The following is a 22,612-nucleotide window of genomic DNA, read 5'->3' as shown; positions in this document are numbered from 1 at the left end:
CCGTGAGCACAAGCTCTGTTCCCTTTCATTTCTAAAGACAAAGGAATTGTCCGGTTGGAATATTATTTTAGATTTATGATAAAAACATCCTAAAAATTGATTATATACATTGTTTGACATGTTTCTACGAACTGTAATGGTACTTTTTTGACTTTTCGTCTGGACTTAGTGCCCGCGCCTTGTGCATTTGGATTGGTGAACCTAACGCGCGAACAAAAGGAGGTATTTGGACATAAAGATAAACTTTATCGAACAAAACCAAAACGTACATTTATTGTGGAACAGGGATTCCTGGGAGTGCATTCCGAGGAAGATAATCAAAGGTAAGTGAAAATTTATAACGCTATTTCTGACTTTTATTAACTCCGCAGCATCTGTATGGCTTGTTTTGGTGGCTGAGCGCTGTACTCAGATTAATGCATGGTGTGCTTTCGCTGTAAAGCTTTTTTGAAACCTGACACAGCGGTTGCATTAAGGAGAAGTTTATCTTTAATTCTATGCATAACACTTGTATCTTTCATCAAAGTTTATGATGAGTATTTCTGTAAATTGTGTTGGCTCTGCAAATTAGCCAGATGTTTTCGAGGCAAAACATTACTGAACATAACGCGCCAATGTAAACTGAGATTTTTGGATATAAATATGAACTTTATCAAACAAAACATACATGTCTTGTGTAACATGAAGTCCTATGAGTGCCATCTGATGAAGATCAAAGGTTAGTGATTAATTTTATCTCTATTTCTGCTTTTTGTGACTCCTCTCTTTGGCTGGAAAATGGCTGTATGTTTTGTGTGACTAGGCGCTGTCCTCAGATAATCGCAATGTATGCTTTCGCCGTAAAGCCTTTTTGAAATCGGACACTGTGGTTGGATTAACAAGAAGTGTATCTTTAAAATGGTGTATAATACTAGTATGTATGAGGAATTTTAATTATGAGATTTCTGTTGTTTGAATTTGGCGCCCTGCAATTTCACTGGCTGTTGTCGAGGTGGGATGCTAGCGTCCCACATATCCCAGAGAGGTTTTAATAACTTGAGGAAATAAAAACAAAACAGTGGCTACCTCCTGTGAATATAATGTGCAATGACTTGCAGCAGAACAGCTGCTTCATCCAAACTCATAATAATGTTAGCTAGCTAGCTTTTGTTTGAATCATTTAGCAGTGTGTATGCAGCACTAGGTAGGTAGCTGATTGGTTAGCAACATCGTTTCACATGAAGTGTGACTTGCTCAGCTCGCAAGCTAGCTAATGTATGTTGGACAAATTTAAGCTAGCATTTGTGCACATTCTCAAACTTCAAAAATACTGTTAATTGAATCACACAACTCCTTAGCTAGATGTGAAATTGTGCAACTAAGACTTCATCACCAAAAATTATCAACATTATTTACAGATGTATTGTTTTAGCTTAGATTAATTCAACATGTTTTGAGCATGAAATGGAGTTCATTAAGTAATGTCACAATACATTGAAGCCTCACTACTTTCAAGCTAAATCAAATCAAATTAAATTGTATTGGTCACATACACGTGTTTAGCAGATGTTATTGTGGGTGTAGCGAAATGCTTGCTATCCCATTACTTTTTGCAAGATATGAGACAGATCAGTGCAGGGGGAATCATCTCGCTATCTGATGTAAGACAATGAGAGGATCTTAGTGAGGGAAATCTGTCTTAGTGAGGGAAATCTTTCTTAGTGAAGGAAATTTGTCTCAGTGAGGTAAATCTGTCTTAAAACAAGATACGCCTGGCCTCATTGTGCCAATGATATCGTGAAACTGGCTCCTGTGCTGGAGATGGCATGTTAAGAGTGGGATGCAGACTCAGTAAGATGGCCATGCCTGAAGAGGTGAAGCACACAGTTTAACTGTCAAAGGATCAACATGTATCAAAACTCATCCTACAGCATATTCACAAGCAGCTGTGACATGCTGGAAGGAACCACATGCTATCTACACTTCTAAATGTGTATTGGATCATGAGTGCCAACTCTGCCTGCAGAAGAAAAACTCTATCACCGTGTCACAAGAAAGGACTGTTCCTGAGCTACCTCCTTTCACAAATGTGGGGGTTGACTGCTTTGGGCCAGTTGAAGACAAGAGAGGGCACACGCAGTACGGTCAAGAGAAAGTCTTGTTTTCACTTGCATGGAAAGCAGAGCAACGCACCTTGAAGTGGCTTATTCATTGGACACTGATGCCTGTATTAATGTTGTGCAACGATTCATGTGTCGACGAGGTCAAGTGTCTCAAATAAGGTCAGAGAATGGCACGAATTCCATTGGAGCTGAACGAGAGCTCAGAGAAGTATTGGGCACTCTGGACCACAGCATGATGCAGAGTGCTTCAAGTCTCCATCTGGTTCGCATCATGGTGTGGGAGCATCCCATTTGTCTTGTGAGAAAAGTTCTCTACTCTATTCTACAACAACCAACTGTGGATGATGAGGTCTTCCATACCGCTTTGTGTGTAGCGGAGGCAATTCGGAATGACTGTTTCTGGACTGTTTCAAGACAGTGATCTGTCTTGAAGAATGTAAAATGTAGAAACATTTTACATTTTGTTTTTTACATTGGATAAAAGTAGAGACTCAGAGCTACAAAATGGTATATCATACACTACAGTTGAGTAACATTGGGAAAGTAATTTTGCTTTCAAAGTTGATAAACTTGTAAACTAACTTTTGAGAAAATCACCTTTTAATGTTTTGGAACTACTATTGGAGAGCCCATCTTTGTCTACACCCATTCAGCACTGTTCACACCCTCTTAAGCTCTTAAGCCCCACCCATCTCTTTAAGGGTTGATCCGAATGTACTAACAACAGCAGTCAAGCACCCAAGCTAACTTGCCAGCTACTTCCAGACATCTAAGTGAGAGAGAACAGCTCACTGAACATTACTCGTTCGAGCAGAGCTGGTTAGGCTGTTATGTTATCCAGAGCGTTGGTGACTGCAACTGTGCTGTCAGATCGTCCGTTCATAAATTCAGAGCTCACACCGGACGCTCTGGTCGATGATTATGGTTGATCCGAACTTTTTGACATCACAATGGTAGCCGAAGACCCAAGTTAACTGGCTAACATTGGCTAGCTTGCTAGCTACTTCCAGACACATAATGAGAGAACACCCGACTCTGACCATTTTACTCACCCTAGCAGAGCTGGTTAGACTGGATTCATGTTATCCAAAGCGTTGGTGACTAACTGTGCTGCAAGAAACAGTTTAATTATGCTTTTTTGCTGACGTTTACAGACACCGGCCTTATTCAACCAGTATTGAGCATTTGCAAATTCCTCAGTTATTCTGCGCTCTCTGGCACACTCAGACGAGAGTGCTCTGAAATCGAAGTAGATGGCCAGACTGAATTTGCATAGTGGAATCTTTTGCTAAAATAATGAACCATAATCCCAACTCATGACATTACTAACCTACATGAATCTGCAGGTACAGTAGCTAACCAACCAGGTTCAACGTTAGCTAGCTAAAATTAAGCTATAGCTAAGCAAATGGCTCTGAGATACGAATGATAATGTCATACACGTTACGTTAGCGAGCTAGCCAGCTAACGTTAGCTAGCTAGCTAGGTAAACAATGAACCATAATCACAACTCGTGACGTTACTACCCTGCATTAATCTGTAGGTAGCTAACCAACCAGGTTCTATGTTAGCTAGCTAAGCGGATGGCTCTTTCTGTCAAATTTAGAAACGTGTAATATCGGAAAATGTAGCTAGCTAGACTATCTTACCCATGGACATCATTCATAGTTGGACTTGTCTCCTGTCGGATGCCATGGTTGCCCTTAGTTTGAAGATGTAATCCGGAGACAGGTGTTTTCTCCATCTCCTTAGCTATCATACTCGAATTCCACTGAATTCAAAAATGTTTAAACCCTCATGCAGTTTTAATACACCATACATTTTTTTTTAAAGACGCTTTAGGTAGCATTACCTAGACATACTGACCAGCTCAAATAGGCAGAAGTGTGCTATATGGTAGACCAATCCCAACTCATCTCTTGGGATGTCCAGCCCACTCATTATCTCAGCCAATCATGGCTAGGGAAGGTTGCTGACTTTTTATTTGGCTAAACCAACTAGGCTTGTAATTTAACAATTTTATTCGTATCTACGGATGGCATACAAGTTTGTTAATAAGGCACATGAAAGTTCACATGTTCGAGAAGGCATTTTTGCCAGAAAACGCATTTAGATTAAAAAAAAGTTTACGTTCAAACGGCTCTCCTGTGAAGTAGTGACCTGCGACATACGCCTCGTTTCCTGATCATGGTATTTCTTAAGGCAATTACACTCCCAACCACTAGGAGCAGACACATGGTGGTGGTAAACACATCAGGTGATATATAAAGACACAGGTGTTTGAACATATGGTGTGTGTGGATGGTGGGAGAGCTCACGATTCTTACTGCAATCAAACCATCACAAACAAATCCCCCAAAACGCCAAACAAGATACAAAGGATTACTACAGTCAACTTTCCGGATGAACATTCATTCATTCAAGGGGATCACTATTTTAAAGTTTGAGGTGCGTAAAGAACAAGCCTATTTGCTCACATCCACTTATCTGGTGACATTCATTGGCTACTTAGACTTCGTAGATTTTCCAAAGCCAATTGTCAGATGCATATTATGCAGATGCATATTATGTAACCTTTGTTCGGTTGTGGTGCGTAATAGTCTCCGTTTTTCTCTTTATTGTGTCCCTGTCAATGGGAACTGTCAGATGCATGGTGCTCATGGCACAAACATTCTTTCTTGCCTTGCTTTGGTGAAGTGTGAGCGTTGTCTTGTCATTTTTCAGGACCATTGTGGAGTGCAGCTGCTGTGCAGATGCCTTGTTTCGTGCGGAGGGAGGGAGCTCCCATCTCTCTTTGACGACCATGTTGTTTTATTTGACCAGGTTGTTTGCTTCCCCTCGCTCATCACCTCACCCATTCTTACACTTTCTCCCGTTCACACTTTACTACATTGATTTCATCTTTTGTTATATTGTATGACATTAGTTTCAGTATAGTTTAGGTTAGTTTTGAGGCAATTATCAAGGTAATTATCAACTGGGCATGGTCGCTTTAACTGTCGGGAGAAATAGGGGCAATGGGGGAAAACCATTCAGGAAATGACATGCACTCCTAAAACTGGTTAGAACTCCAGGTATTTTCATGGTATTAAGATTCTAACAATGACAGTGTGTTTACATAGACTTATTTAGGAAAGGTCAAGGATGAGGGGGATTTGTTTTGTGTCATTATGACGCTCCTCTATCTTTCTAGTGTTTCAAGAATCAGGGCCCGTATTCACAAAGCGTATCAGAATAGGTGTGCTGATCCTAGATTAGCTATGGAGTGATGTCTACACAAAAGGATGAACAATTATAATATCACAAACGCTCTGACAAAGGGCTGTGAGTGTCACACCCTGATCTGCTTCACCTGTCCTTGTGATTGTCTCCACCCCCTCCAGGTGTGACTTATTTTCCCCGGTGTATTTATCCCTGTGTTTCCTGTCTCTCTGCGCCAATTCGTCTTGTCAAGTCAACCAGTGTGTTTTCCCGTCCTCCTGCTTTTTCTTATCTTATTCTCTTTTGCTAGTCCTCCTGGTTTTTACCCTTGCCTGCCCTGACTCTGAACCTGCCTGCCGGACCTTTCTGGCTGCCCTGACCTCGAGCCTGCCTGCCACTCTGTACCTCCTGGACTCTGACCGGATTTTGATCTTTTGCCCGTCCACGACCATTCTCTTGCCTACCCTTGGATTATAATAAATATCAGGGACTCGAACCATCTGCCTCCCGTGTCTGCATCTGGGTCTCGCCTTGTACCCTTATAGTGAGGACAATAAATATGCTTAAATAAAAAGGTGGTAAGCGATACTGGCAAGTGCAGTGTGCAAGTTATTTTATTTTAAGTCATGTCAGATCTTATATTTCCCAAACACATGCAACAAGACTTCAAATGTGAGAGTGAGTTTCCTACTTCTAAAGAAGGAAGGGTAAAAGACTGAAGGAATGGAGAATAGGAGTGAGAAGAAAATGGACATTGTGAATAAATATTACCAAGCACCCACCACACACACACTTTTTCTCACACACATTGATAGAACCCAAAATCCATTAGCGTTACAACGGCTAAAGGAAAGTGAGAGACTGAAAATACGATTGGAGGCTATGAATAAGAAATGAAAGAATACAAACACACTCAAACCCAAGGAGGGGAGAAAACAAAGAGCAATTTTACTGATATGAGGAGATGCCGGAGTCTAAACTCTCCAGGGTGAGAAAGAGTGTGATGGAGAGAGAGACCTGGACAGAGAGTAAATCAAAATAAATATTTATAATGATAAGTAACACTGCAGCTGATAAATATGAAACAGTCTGTGGTCTGGGCTGCTCTCCGTTTGTGTGTTTGTGGGTGTGCGTGCGTGTCAGAGCGAGAGAGTTTGTGCGTGCGTGTGCATTTTTGTGTGTGTGTGTGGGAAGGTGGAGCTGCAAGACGGCACATTGAGTAGGCATTGAGTAAGGCTTGTACGTATATAAACCATAATCAGTTGAATCATAAATGTTAACCTAAAAAAGCATTTCAATTACATTTCTGGTGCTCATTTGGCACTGTTCGAAACCACTGGGAAAATGACCTTAACATACTTATAATTATTTATACTTATACACATTTAAATATGCATATCTACTTTGCCCTACCTCCACATGAAGACCCACCTCACATACTAAACTCTGGAATGCACAACACCCTGGTAGCTTGTAGACTAGAGGCATGGCCATAAAATGTAGGGCAATAATTCTGTTAATTGAATGAATGAACGAATGAGCTAGCTAGCTGACTGACTCATAAAAACAAATGAACGAGCGAACAAACAAACGGACAAACTAACGAATGAACAAACAAACAAACGAACCAACAGACGGACGGATGGACAGATGGGCTGGCTGGCTGGCTGACAGACTAACTAACTAACTAACATAAGCCTTCAAGTGCTGTCATACTGACGTACACCTGACTCACACAGGTAGAGTGCTGGATCATGTTCAGTAGGCACAAAACAGAAGAAAATAGTCCGAAACAGAGAGGTACTATCTGAACTTGTCCAATATGAAATAATTATTTTTGTTTTCCATCACAAGCAGTTTTAAACCTTTTACTTTATGTGCCCCAATGAACACGACCCTGAGCTCTCCAGTGAGCTGGAGGAGTTAGAGTATCTGTCCAGGCGTGTGGTGCTGAAATGGCATTTGCCTGCCATCTGGTGCAGTTCACACCCTGTCTGTGACTTAGTTCACTGAGTTCTTGGTGTGGCAATGACTGCCTAAAAAGTCTGTTCACATTTAACATTGGCACTCTGAAGTGCTAAGAGGATTTACACAGTATGTACTGTTAGTCCCATTTTTTCACATTGAATATCCCTTATAGCAACAGTGGCTGATTTGAAATAGTTATCTACAATTTCAGAATGTTTATTAATGATGATACAATTTATAAACACGACTTTTGGTGTGCTTTAAAATTGCTCATCTTTACGCAGAATATTTAGAAGAATAATGTGTCTTCGTATTAATCTAAGGAATTAGGTAGGGCATCATTCATACATTTCTGTGCACACACAGGATAGTAAGATGTCATACATTTGTTTGATCAGGGCTGAGCATATCCAACAAATAGCAATATCTTCCCCATATTAAACAGGCCTGTAATCGTTAGTTCATAACTATGAACAGAAACAAAGCGCAGAACCACATACACATACCAGCATGTACATTAACTCATTGAAATTACTTCACTGGCATTTATTCACACGTAGCACACAAGTACACGCAAAAGCACAAGAAGGGACACATGCGCATGCACACAGGCAAACACGTTCATGTGTGTACACACACACACATTCACTTGCACACAGACACACACACTTGTGAGGTGTGTGTGATGACTGTCTGTCAGGCTCTAGCGTGATAATTCACTGCTCTGTCCGTGTGCTGACCTTGAGGGATGGTGGTGAGGGATGAGGCAGTGGTACACAGGACTGTGTGTGTGTTTGTGGGTGTGTCAGCCATAATGCCACCCCGGCTCTAACAGGTATTTATGGACAGAGGCTGGAGGAGTGGGGAAACATCTGTTTAGTCAGAGGAGATGGCCGGTCACTCAGTGAGTGTGTTTGTGTGTGTCTCTGTTCACAGAGGACAGCAGCTGTTGACCGCATAGAGTGAAGTACACAACTGTGGTACTAGAATAGTGGAAAGGTCGAGTGGTTGGCTTTCAAATTATGTTCCCCAAACTAGAGTGCACACGGCACAGGACACACTGACAGACATGACTACACACACACCAAGTCATGACATGCAGTATAGTGTGTATACAGACGTTCTGACACTAGTGAGTGGTGTCATGACTGACCTGTGATGGTCCCGCAGATGGGGAGAGGTATAGAGGGATTGATTGGGGTGGGGGGGGGGTTATGACACCTCACGCCCATTGTAAATCTTAAGAATCCTTGGTCCTGTCAATGTTTGGGACTGGAATGTCTTTGTGTGGGCCTTTTGGAGAATCTACCTCAGAACTGTAACATGCAATGAATGGACTTTGGGACAATATATTTCATCAGCCAAAATGGTGGCAACAATGATCGATGGAATATGAAAATGAATGCTGTTTTTGTTATTTTATTGAAAGTTAAATGACGACGTCATAACGAAAACATTAACTTGAAGAGATTTCATAACATGTCCATGATGTTTACATACTGTGCGTTGTGTCGAAAATATCCAGATCAAAGAGAATGTTTTTGTAAAGACGAACTGTGAATTTAGTTGTCTAAACTAGATCGGAGTAAAATCCTGATACCTTGCCTTTGTAACGAGCTACGCCACAGGGAACCCAGAGAGCATGCCATAAAGAATTTACATCCAGACTAAGTTGACCGCCTGCTGCAGCCAAGGTCTATGGATAGTCGTGATCCCAAAACACAACACGAGGAAAAGGACAAAGGAACCTCTTAACAATCAAGGCTATGGTGGATTATTGTATCTAAGATGGTGAATTCAAGAAGAACCAACCGGTTTTCTCTTTCAGTCATCGGTTGTCTACACGGCCCTCCTGCCCAAACTGGGAGCGTCGATATGGCTGATTATCCTCCTCAGAAGTCCACTCTCACAGAACGAGTGCAAGAGAACAGATTACCAAGAGAAAGGACACTGACATCGTGTGGACAATCAGAGACATACACCTGGTGATGAAGGAAACGCGGACATCTAAGATTGTTGGCTTAATCTCCTAAGCGGAACTCGGTCCACAAAGAAATACCCAACGCAGATTTTCAACAAGCAACTACATTCATTATAATTCTGACCCATAACAGCGGCAGTTTGGGGCAAGGTGTTAAACTAAACTAAACATAGTTTACAAATGTGCTTTTCTCTTGTGCAATCTCCTCTCTCTAAATCCACATCTTGTGTAACACGTGTAATATTGTGTTGGTCCGCTAGGGACCTGTTTTCCATTGTATGAAGTTCTAACCAATAACCTAGACTGTTTTGTATATGTTTATCTTATATTATCCTTTAGCTTGTTAGTAAATAAATAATCAACTCAATTGGTGTGGTATGGAATGATTTAATGAGACCCGGGTTTGTGTAGATTTACGAATTATGCGACGTTCAGAATGAGACTGAAAATAATTAATTAATTAGCGACTGGAAATTAATTAATTAGCGACTGCTATGAATTTGATATTCTTTGAGTTAATTTGGGGAACGGTAACTCAAACAAACGTTTCCCATGGTGCCCCAGGTTACTGAGTTAATTATAAACACAGTTAATTATTCAATGAATAGCAGTCGTCACATTAATGATACAATGTCACGACAGTGGTGATGAGCTTGGACGTGCTGAAGTGCTGTGTGTGAAATAACAGCAAAAATAATTGGGCCTTTACTGGCTAGACACTACAGTACAACAGCCTCAGAAAGAGAGGGATGAGAGAGAAAGAAGGAGAGGGAGAGGAAACAGGAAGGGGAGAAAGAATGGGGAGGATGATAAGAGACTTAGTGATATAGCAGCTAGAGCAGACAGGACAGAGCGAAAGACCTACAGCCACACTTTATAATAACGTTCATGAATGAACATATACAAATGCTTGTGAATGTCTTTATGCTTTACAAATAATTATACATGATTTAAGTGCTTATGGAATGGATAGCTAGAAATGCTTAGAAATGCTTGTTAATACATGTTTATACATGTTTCCAAATACATGTGTTAATGGTTTATACATGTTTATTGATGCTTATTCATGATAGTTATTCTACAATGTTACCAGACATACTGTACTGAGGCTACATAGAAGCATGAGAGATTAGTCAGGACAGCAGTGTGCAGCAGTGTGTCCGGCGTGAGTGTTAGGACAGTAGTGTGCAGCAGTGTGTCCGGCGTGAGTGTTAGGACAGTAGTGTGCAGCAGTGTGTCCGGCGTGAGTGTTAGGACAGTAGTGTGCAGCAGTGTGTCCGGCGTGAGTGTTAGGACAGTAGTGTGCAGCAGTGTGTCCGGCGTGAGTGTTAGGACAGTAGTGTGCAGCAGTGTGTCCGGCGTGAGTGTTAGGACAGTAGTGTGCAGCAGTGTGTCCGGTGTGAGTGTTAGGACAGCAGTGTGCAGCAGTGTGTCCGGCGTGAGTGTTAGGACAGCAGTGTGCAGCAGTGTGTCTGGCGTAAGTGTTAGGACAGTAGTGTGCAGCAGTGTGTCCGGCGTGAGTGTTAGGACAGCAGTGTGCAGCAGTGTGTCTGGCGTAAGTGTTAGGACAGTAGTGTGCAGCAGTGTGTCCGGCGTGAGTGTTAGGACAGTAGTGTGCAGCAGTGTGTCCGGTGTGAGTGTTAGGACAGTAGTGTGCAGCAGTGTGTCTGGCGTAAGTGTTAGGACAGTAGTGTGCAGCAGTGTGTCCGGTGTGAGTGTTAGGACAGTAGTGTGCAGCAGTGTGTCCGGCGTGAGTGTTTGTGTGTGTGTGTGCATGTGTGTGTCCACGATGTGTGTGTGTGAGTCTTTGTGTCCGATGTGACTGTCTGTCTGACCTGCTTTGTGTGTGTGTGTGTGTGTGTGTGTGTGTGTGTGTGTGTGTGTGTGTGTGTGTGTGTGTGTGTGTGTGTGTGTGTGTGTGTGTGTGTGTGTGTGTGTGTGTGTGTGCCTGCGCACAGCGAACGTCATCAAGAAGACTTATTGGGTATTAGATTGCCCGGGTGTGTCGCAATTTCCATTTCATGAGCACACAGTCTATAAACAGTATGGATTTTCCACCGTATGCTTTTTGCGCTTCTTGTATCTACTGGAGCAGGTTAGAGTCCAAGTGTGTGTGTGTGTGTAAGTCTGAGAGTACTGTCATCGTAATTAATGGTAATCCAGTTATTATGGGAACTATGTGCAGATAACTGGGTGTGCTTCCCAAATGGCACTCTATTCCCTATCTGGTGCACTACTTTTGACTAGAGCCCTATGGGCTATGGTCAAACTGCAAGGTGAGATTATATCGATGATAGTGACCTCTGGTCCTGGTATGGGTTAAACGTAGAGAGTAATAAAGGCAGGGCGATACTAGGACACACACACATACGTGCCTACCCACACACAAACGCTCACTCCCACACACAGGAAGAGTAACAGACACACACACACACACACACACACACACACACACACACACACACACACACACACACACACACACACACACACACACACACACACACACACACACACACACACACACACACACACACACACACACACACACACACACACACACACACACACACACACACACACACACACACACACACACACACGAGGATGAGTGTCAGTGAGGGTCACTCACCTGGAGGCCATATCTGATCCTGATCAGAATGTTTTGATTGTATCAACATGTTGAGGATATTGGTTGGCCACTGTGTGTTAATATCACATTTACATGGTTTTAGGTAGCTACAGTATAACATACAGCAATTGGTACATTAAGCAAACGGGACAGTGCAATGCCCTTTGATGTTCTTGAACCTGGGTCTCCCAGCTAACTACTGCTCCAACGGGATAAACCATACTTCGGGGAGATCGTAACGAGCTTACCTAGGCAAGGGGTGTTACAGCACAACATACTCCATACCACAGCATGCTACAGTGTAATCCAGTGACAAGCTGTGTGTGTTACAGTGCGTTATAGCATGTTGCAGTGAAAACCTTACCTGGATGCGTAGCAGGGAGGTGCCTCTGGGTGTGTTCTCGGGCAGACTGATGTTGTACAGAGGTTTACTGAAGATGGGCCGGTTGTCATTCTCATTGATCAGGTCAATGTAGATACGAGCGAAACCCACATGGTCTGACATTGACTCATTGGCAAATAGCTGAAAGAGAGAGGGGAGAGTCTCTAATACTTAAATGAACACATAGGGTATAGGGAGAACGTGGAGACGTAATAGAAGGTCAAAAAGTAAAAATGCCCTGTTGACACCTTCACTTTAAAGCGGTTGCCGTGAATTTTGACAATAACTTACAGGCAGCCAGTGGCAAGTAAGTTACTCTATTTCATATTGAACTACACCTACCATAATCAACACAAAGCCCATCAGCTAATTTTGTAGAGCTGTTTGGCATATGTATGTGGGTTAAAACGCTTAGGCTCTGGTCAATCCGGTGGTATTTAGCAATCAAAACGTCTGGACTGCATATGACGGAATGAGGATTGGAAAATGTTTGTTAAAAATGCATGTTCTCCGTTCACAAGCTGCACTGTTCATCAGTCTCTTTATTTACAATTTGACCATTCATAATATTGTCACTCATCAGACGATTGCCAATTGTATCTTGCCAAATTCATCTATTATTATACACTACATGACAAAGTGTGGACACCTGCTCGTCGAACATCTCATTCCAAAATCATGGGCATTAATATGGAGTCGGTCCCCCCTTTGCTGTTATAACAGCATCCTCTCTTCTGGGAAGGCTGTCCACTAGATGTTGGAACATTGCTGCAGAAACTTGCTCCTATTTAGCCATGAGCATTAGTGAGGTCGGGCACCAATATCGGGCGATTAGGCCTGGTTCGCAGTTGACATTCCAGTTCATCCCAAAGGTGTTCAATGGGGTTGATGTCAGGGCTCTGTGCCGGCCAGTCAAGTTCTTCCACACCGATCTCGACAAATCATTTCTGCATGGACCTCGCTTTAGTACGTGTTTTACCGAATATGTGACTATATACCGTTACTGTCTTTATAGCTCTACCATGCTTTGGTTCTCAGGATGTGTGGACCTAAACATACACGTACAGTTGCAGTTCAAATCACTGAAAAAACGCTATGGGTCAGTTTCCAGGAACAAAGATGAATCCTAAGTATTTTCTAAAAAGCATGCCAAATGGAGCATGCCAATTGAAAGTGTATTTATGCCCAGGAGTAGGCATACTAAATTGACTGATGAGCGTGAAAAATACAGCAGCTTTGCAGTTCTTGGCACACTCAACCGGTGTGCCTGGCACCTACTACCATGCCCCGTTCAATGGCACGTAAATCTTTTGTCTTTCCCATTCACCCTCTGAATGGCACACAGACACAATCCATGTCTCAACTGTCTCAAGGCTTAAAAATCCTTCTTTAACCCGTCTCCTCCACTTCATATACACTGATTGAAGTGGATTTAACAGGAGACATCAATAAGAGATTATAGCTGTCACCTGGATAGTCTATGTCAAGGAAAGAGGAAGTGTTCCAAATGTTTTGTACACTCAGTGTATATAATTCATTTAAAAGTCAAAAAAATGGATGTACCAATCGCTCCTTATATCAGGGTCCTAGAAACCTGCCCATAGTGTCTTTGCTCACTGTGCTCCATACGGTAGATGACTTGCTCTTGTTAAAGTACATTTTACTGATAGTGTGTTTGTAACGGAGATAAGAACAAGTTTTTGTGTGGGTGTGTGTTTGTGTGCATGCGTTTGTGTGTGTGTGTGTGTGTGTGTGCATGCGTGTGTGTGTGTGTGTGTGTGTGTGTGTGTGTGTGTGTGTGTGTGTGTGTGTGTGTGTGTGTGTGTGTGTGTGTGTGTGTGTGTGTGTGTGTGTGTGTGTGTGTGTGTGTGTGTGTGTGTGTGTGTGTGTGTGTGGGCGTGCAGATTGAACTCACAGAGAAGCTGTAGGAGCGAATGTTCTCGTAGTCCAGCGGCACGGCCACCCTCATCCTGATGTCAGCCCGGCCCTGCACCGCCGTGGGGGAGATGGTGAAGTGATCCGAGTTGTTCCCCGTTAGGAACACCTGAAACATACTATTCACTCCCTAGAGGAGAGGATGGAGGGATGGAGAGAGGGAGGGATAGGGGTCACAAGGAAGAGAGAGTTAGATATTGGTTAAATATTCAAATGGATGATAATAAAAGCTGGAGTATGAGATGTGGGACTGCATTACGGACTATGGATGGAAATTAGTTATTTTGGTACTCCGGCATATATACATTGAAGTGAAAACTGAAATGTTGATTAAAGTGAACTGTTCTTTTAAACAACAAAAAGGAGGTATGCAGTCCTGGTGATGACTCACAAGCACAAGATCATGTCATTAGATACCTGAATCATAAAAGTATTAAAATAGTACTATGGCAACAACATATGTAGCAAAAAGTAATTACTATTTGTTAATCAATCAAGATCCAGATATTTAGCAGTATCATACATTCAGCATATGTACTTTTAAAGATACACACACAAGCATGTACTCTTACACACCAGTGTTTTGTTCGAGACCATCTAAAGCAAGACCGAATCAAGACCAAGACTGGAGCAAATCGAGACCGAGTCAAGACCAAGTCCAGAAAAATGTGAGTCCAATTCAAGACCATGGTTTTTCCAATGACCCTAACCAGTGTTGTAGTGGTGCCTGGAATAGTGGGTATATTCTAATTTTGCCCAAAAGTTTCCAAACGCAAAGGCAACCTGAGTAAAGAAATCCTATGTTTTCCTATAGTTTATGAGTTTTCCTATAGATTTTTCAGATTTGCATTCTCAAAATCTCACTTTCTTTTAATATAAAAAAGAAAAAAGTCCACAACAATGCTTAAACCACATCAATCTGATTGGGTGGGCCTGTCAGGGCCTGGCTCCCCAGTGGGTGTGCCTCTGTCCACCCAGGCCCATCCATGTCTACGCCCCTGACGCAAACAGCCATGATGACAATTGGCATCACAAATAGCCTACTAACCAACACTTCTAAACTTTTTCAATACCTGGTTTGCATACTTAGTTAACATTTACTGGTAGATATCATAAGCTGAAACGTCTTTCCTACCCTACCGGCTACAGATGTCATTCTTCTGGTTACCCCCTCTGATAACCAGGTGGTGAATCGCATCTCTGCATGTCTGGCAGACATATCAGTGTGGATGACGGATCACCACCTCAAGCTGAACCTCGGCAAGACGGAGCTGCTCTTCCTCCCGGGGAAGGACTGCCCGTTCCATGATCTCGCCATCACGGTTGACAAATCCATTGTGTCCTCCTCCCAGAGTGCTAAGAACCTTGGCGTGATCCTGGACAACACCCTGTCGTTCTCAACTAACATCAAGGCGGTGACCCGTTCCTGTAGGTTCATGCTCTACAACATTCGCAGAGTACGACCCTGCCTCACGCAGGAAGCGGCGCAGGTCCTAATCCAGGCACTTGTCATCTCCCGTCTGGATTACTGCAACTCGCTGTTGGCTGGGCTCCCTGCCTGTGCCATTAAACCCCTACAACTCATCCAGAACGCCGCAGCCCGTCTGGTGTTCAACTTTCCCAAGTTCTCTCACGTCACCCCGCTCCTCCGCTCTCTCCACTGGCTTCCAGTTGAAGCTCGCATCCGCTACAAGACCATGGTGCTTGCCTACGGAGCTGTGAGGGGAACGGCACCTCCGTACCTTCAGGCTCTGATCAGGCCCTACACCCAAACAAGGGCACTGCGTTCATCCACCTCTGGCCTGCTCGCCTCCCTACCTCTGAGGAAGTACAGTTCCCGCTCAGCCCAGTCAAAACTGTTCGCTGCTCTGGCACCCCAATGGTGGAACAAACTCCCTCACGACGCCAGGTCAGCGGAGTCAATCACCACCTTCCGGAGACACCTGAAACGCCACCTCTTTAAGGAATACCTAGGATAGGATAAAGTAATCCTTCTAATCCCCCCCCCCTAAAAGATTTAGATGCACTATTGTAAAGTGGTTGTTCCACTGGATATCATAAGGTGAATGCACCAATTTGTAAGTCGCTCTGGATAAGAGCGTCTGCTAAATGACTTAAATGTAAATGTAAATGTAATTCTGTGAGCTGCTCCTTGCGAAAACCAGTTGAGAGCTGGTTTGCAATTGTTTAAGCTACTTTGTCTACTTTGTGCATGATTTCTCTATTGTACTACCGAATTGATACGTCGTATTCCTCCACTACACTACTTCGATATGCACTAGTAGGGATTAAGAACTGAGTATAAGCAATGCCGATTGGAGAAAAAAAAGAGTAAGTAAACAGTATATACCTGCGTATACCCTCGACTACACAACTTGCCCTTTGTGTTTTACAAAAAGTACACTCTCCTACATGAGTTTGCTGGTATTTCATTTGCTTTCCTTTTAGAATCGCAAACCTGTTACACACTAAAGGCCTATAGGTTCACCACTGTGCAAACATGTCTATAATAGATATAAAGGCTGTTACGATATTAATGTTTCAAGGAGTGCATGTATCTGGCCTGTCGAAGTGATTTTATGCGCTAACTGAATGGAAGCTGATAATTATTTGTTTTTTACTCCGCTGGTCTCGGGAAGAAATTACATGTCCTCACTGTCCAAGGCCGAGTACAAATGTATCTGACACCGAGAAAAGACCGAGACATGCAATATGTGGTCTCGAGACCGGACTCGAGTACTACAACACTGCTACACACTACTAGCATGTACACACTACAAGCACGTACACCAGGGGTTGGCAATACTTTTGGCTTAAGGGCCACACAGATTGTTTTGGGTATAGATTTGTTTGTTAAAATCAATTTGCGTGCCAGAAAAAGTATCTAGGTCCATTATAATGTTTACATACTTTGCATCTGGTATACAACAATAAATTAGGGATGCACCGATGTGTAATTTCTGGACCAATACCAATATCTGATATTTTCTAAGCAATATCGATCAATAGAAATGTTTGTAATTTTATGGCCTTTTTAAACATTCTAGATACAAACTACAACCAAGTTTATGTCCATTGGGGTAATATGAAAAATCACAAATTGTCACGATCGCTGTCGTCGTGGAAATGACCGGACCAAGGTGCAGCATGGTGAGCGTACATTTCTTTTATTGATAAATGTCGCCAACAAAACAAAGAACAAGGAAACGACCGTGAAGCTTACTTAGGCCACTAAGTAATGCCACTAACAAAGACAACTACCCACAAATACAAAGAGGAAAAAAGGCTGCCTTAGGGGAGCTCGATTGATGCCAGGCACACACACGTGTGCCAATTATTGGATGGAGCCAAGCACATTTATTTTCTTATTATCTCTACATTTCATTCTTCTGTCCTCTCTCATCCCTCCCTCTGTATATCTCAGTATGTACACCCACCCCTCTACCTGTAATCTATCTCTTTTTCTCTCTTATCTCTGTCTTTGAGATGCAGGGTCAGAGGTTAGATCGTATCTCAGAGTGGCAGCTCTAACTTCCCCAGACTGGAAACCACCAGCCACCACACACACACAAGTACATGCACCCCCCACTGAGAGCATGCTTATGAACTGTGTCTCACCACCCGCAGCCAATTATAAAGACCCCTTTTCTATTTCTGCGGGAATCCATTTGCCAGCGAAATGGCTCATGACGACAGCGGGAGAATGATTGATCCGCAGAGAGAACACTTTTCGGAGTTCAATAAACATTTCACCTGGAGGGTTCTCTTTTTCGCGGAAAAAGACAAGAAGAGAGAACAAACAACGGAGGGAGAAAAAAAAAATCAACCCCTGAAAAAATAAACAAGTGAAGATTAGACCCCACTAAATAGACCCAAACATCCGTCTGACGACTGTCGGCGAGCAACGACGTGCGCCCCATATGACACCCTATTCAGTAGTGCACTACTTTGACCAGAGCCCTATTGGAGTCCATAATCTCGTATCCTCATCTGAATCGTCCTCTCTTCATCTCTCCCACATAAAAGTCACTCCACCGTATTGCTTAACATTATGTAAATTGTAATTGGGCGTTTGAGTACAGAATAGAGCAAACCTTCATGCACTGCCCACAAAGCTGCCACTGCTACAGCTGCCGTCACTTCTACTAAAGTGATGATTACACCGCCGATGGCAGCTCATTGAAGCCATGCGTTTAAATCACAATTGTATGTGTGTGTGATGTATGTTTGCGGACCGTCTGACTGTGCGTGTGTGTGTGTGTGTGTGTGTGTGTGTGTGTGTGTGTGTGTGTGTTTGATGAAAGCAGTGAGAGGATAAGCAGTGAGAACACAATGAGAGGATAATGTGTGATGTGGAGGAGATGAGGATGTTTAAGGAGCCATGTTGACGAGCATGACTATCTGAATCGCTCCGGCTTCACTTAGGCTGGGATTCACTCAGATCACGTTTGTAGACGATTCAGCTTTTAAAAGGCAAATGTTACCATGTTCGCGGAGATCACGTTCAAGGTAAAAAGCCGCAGATGGCATCTTAATTGGAATTTAACTTTCAATGTCAAGCACACAATAGTGAGGTTTCAGATTTACTCTTGGTTTTTTTTCCTCTGAGTCATGTTGGTTTTTATTGTGTGTACACACGATCCAGTGACATCATTTCTTAGTCAGAGATTAATAAGAGAAAACAAAAGCCTGGCGTAACATGAAGAACATGCAACGTGACGCTATTGTGTTATTTACAACTGTTTTATATTTGATCAAATACAAATAAAACACAAACTCATAAAGCTCACTTTTTACATTTTGACTTTCGCCATTTCACACCATTATTGGCTCCTTCAAGATGAGTGTCACATTATCCCTTAGCTCAAATCCCTCCTTTAGCACAACCAAATATTTTGTTTTACCAAGGTATTCACTTTATAGGGAATAGGGGGCCATTTAGGACTCAGAGAGTGGATCGATGGTGGAGGGCATTATGTTTGGCGGTTAAAATGGCCCTGTGTTTTTGTTTTGTTGTTCATCTCACAGAGAACCATTGTGGCTGATGACTGGCTATTTAAACAAATATTCAATATGCAGGGATGTCACCTCAAACTGCACATAAACGTAATTGCCCATCCATTTGCCTCTCTCTCTCTCTATCTCACCAGAAGCTCTCATACCAAGGTCCTGTCAGATGTCGCTGTCACAAAGTTTACTGACGAGTTTTGAGCGGAAAGTTTTAGATTCAAACGGAGAATAGTGATTAAGAAAGAGGTCTGTAACTACCACTTGTGTCACCCACTAGTAAAAATGGAACATCTCAGTCTCTCTCCCTCTCGACGTGTGGGTTAGTAGTGCATCTAGTAATGCATCTGTCAATGTCAACTCTGCCTTGATTGCTACGTATTGTTACCAGTGGAGACGGGTAGTGGGAGAAATATTTATGAATACAGAACTTTAATTTGTATGTCGTTGATATTGTTCCATTCATTCAATTCCAGACATTACAATGGGTCAATCCTCAACTTTTTACCTTTCATCAGTCTCTACTGGTTTTTACGATTCAGATCTTGTTCATTGTGTTGAGCATATGTATCAGAGCATGCATTTTTATGTGTAGGTGTTTCTACATGCATTAATGTGTATGTGTGTTATTGTGGTGTGAGGCAGTGTCTTTGTTGTGTTAACCTGTGTATGCTGTGTGTGTGTGTTAATCTAGGATGCACCCCAAATGGCACACTAGTCCCTACATAGTGAACTACACCGTACTTCTTTGTTGTTATTTCCAGTCATAAAGTTGTGTAGCATATTTCAAGCTTCACAAACTTTAAAATGTGAAGTTATACTATCTCACACCAAATTTACTTTGAACAATACAATATAGTTAACTTCACCATTTGTCAGTTCAACTTGCACTTCCTATTAAATCAATAGCAACTTAGTTATGCCAACTTTAAATGTAGAGTTATCCTAATTAACACCAAATTTACTTTGAATAACTTACTATGTATCATTTAATTAATTTAGGTTTAGGTAGCAATAACTACACCTCCATTTTAAAATGTAATATAACTTAGTATCAAGTTAAGTAGACTACAGTATATATACACAAGTGATGGGACGTTTGATACCGGAGAGCTGATGCAGTTTTCAAAGCACTACTGATCCGACAAAATGACCGATGCTCATTTCACGGTTAGATTAACAATGTGATCAATGATATCTTCAGACTTTTATAAAAGGTGTTTTGACTGCAATTAAATCAACTGTAATTTGGATTTTGTATGCGATCATACCTAGTAATAACCAGTTATAACCAATGCGAGTACATAAGGTGCTCCATCTCTGCAGGTGATCTGTCTTTCAGGACAAGATCACTGCAACAGGTCCCCCTCCACCCTATGATGATATGCATTACTTAATATTATGTCTCTAGAGAAACCTGATATCACAACTTTTTTAGATTTTCTCGACTTGTATCACAATTCCAGTGGGTCAGAAGTTTACATACTGTGCCTTTTAACAGCTTGGGAAATGCCAGAAAATTATGTCATGGCTTTAGAAGCTTCTGATAGGCTAATTGGCATCATTTGAGTCAATTGGAAGCATACCTGTGAATGTATTTCAAGGCCTACCTTCAAACTCAGTGCCTCTTTGCTTGACATCATGGGAAAATCAAAAGAAATCAGCCAAGACCTCAGAATTTTTTTTGTAGACAAGTCTGGTTCATCCTCGGGAGCAATTTCCAAACGCCTGACGGTACCACGTTCATCTGTACAAACAATAGTACACAAGTATAAACCCCATGGGACCACGCAGCTGTCATACCGCTCAGGAAGGAGACGCGTTCTGTCTCCTACTGCAAAGGACCTTGTGAAGATGCTGGAGGGAACAGGTACACAATTATCTATATCCACAGTAAAACGAGTCCTATATCGACCTAACCTGAAATGCCCTTTAGCAAAGAAGAAGCCACAGCTCCAAAACCACCATAAAAAAAGCCAGACTACGGTTTGCAAATGCACATGGGGACAAAGATCGTTCTTTTTGGAGAAATGTCCTCTCGTCCGATGAAACAAAAATAGAACTGTTTGGCCATAATGACCATCGTTACGTTTGGAGGAAAAAGAGGGAGGCTTGCAAGCCGAATAACAACATCCCAACCGTGAAGCATTGGGGTGGCACCATCAAGTTGTGGGGGTGCTTTGCTGCAGGAGGGACTGGTGCACTTTACAAAATAGATGCCATTATAAGAAAGGAAAATTATGTGGATATATTGAAGCAACATCTCAAGACATCAGTCAGGAAGTTAAAACTTGGTTGGAAATGGGTTTTCCAAATGGACAATGACCCCAAGCATAATTCCAAAGTTGTGGCAAAATTGAATACATCTTCTTAGGGACAGTGTCCATTTTTCAGAATTTCCGCTTGACTCACGTGCCCAAAGTAAACTGCCTGTTTGTTACTCAGGCCCAGAAGCCAGGATATGCATATAATTGGTAGCATTGGATAGAAAACCCTTGAAGTTTGTAGAAATGTTAAAATAATGCATGAGACTCTAACACAATTGATATGTCAGGCGAAAGTCCAAAGAAAAACAAAACAGGCTCTTATAATGGAAAGCTATCGGTCCTATGTAATTCCAGCTCCCAGATCGCAATTCCTATGGCTTCCACTAGATGTCAACAGTCTTTGTTCATTGTTCCAGCCTTGTTTCTTCAAAAAATAGGAATAATTTGGAGTTTTGGTACAAAGAGTCCAAGTGGAAAATCACTCTGTCAGCGCGCGACGAAGAGGAGGGGTTTCTGCTCATTTGACTTTTCCATTGAACATACTCCCTTCCGTATGAAATATTATAGTTTATTTACATTTTATGGTACCTGACGATTAAATAGAAACGTAGTTTGACTTGTTTGAACAAAGTTTAGCAGTAGCTTTTTGGACTCCTTTGTCTGCATGTTGAACGAGTGGATTAGTGAAATCGATGGCGCTAACTAAACGGACCTTTTGAGATATAAATAAGGACTTTATATAACAAAACGACCATTCATGTTGTAGCTTGGACCCTTGTGATTGGAAGAGGAAGATTTTCAAAAGTAAGTGATTTATTTATTCACTATTTGTGATTTTATGAAGCCTGTGCTGGTTGAAAAATATGTTGATGTGGGGCACCGTCCTTAAACAATTGCATGGTATGCTTTCGCTGTAAAGCCTATTGTAAATCGGACAATGCAGTTAGATTAAGACATTCAGCTTTATAAACAATATAAGACACTTGTATGTTCATAAATGTTTAATATTACGATTATTTATTTGAATTGCGCCCCCTCCAATTTCACCGGATGTTGTCGACAGGTGTCCCGCTAGCGGGTCTCCTAGCCTTATTAACACAAAGATAAGGTATTGGAGTGGCCATCACAAAGCCCTGA

The 22,612-nt window shown here is 42.2% G+C and overlaps 1 protein-coding gene across 1 annotated transcript in view; it reads right to left on the bottom strand.

The window, feature by feature from the left end:
- The window catches only part of LOC129835970 (cadherin-23-like), a 717,892-nt gene that overhangs the window by 253,284 nt on the left and 441,996 nt on the right, over nt 1-22,612 (bottom strand). The window contains exons 12-13 of the mRNA XM_055901677.1: nt 14,182-14,331; nt 12,249-12,407 (exon numbers count right to left, since the gene is read on the bottom strand). Of these exons, the coding sequence (XP_055757652.1) occupies nt 12,249-12,407; nt 14,182-14,331 (309 nt within the window). The remainder of the gene's footprint in view (nt 1-12,248; nt 12,408-14,181; nt 14,332-22,612) is intronic.

The sequence above is a fragment of the Salvelinus fontinalis genome, chromosome 37 (genome assembly GCF_029448725.1).
Source record: "Salvelinus fontinalis isolate EN_2023a chromosome 37, ASM2944872v1, whole genome shotgun sequence".
In the NCBI taxonomy this organism is placed as follows: Eukaryota; Metazoa; Chordata; class Actinopteri; order Salmoniformes; family Salmonidae; genus Salvelinus; species Salvelinus fontinalis.
The sequence above is the reverse complement of the archived record's forward strand: the minus strand, read 5'-3'. Positions and strand labels throughout refer to the sequence as shown.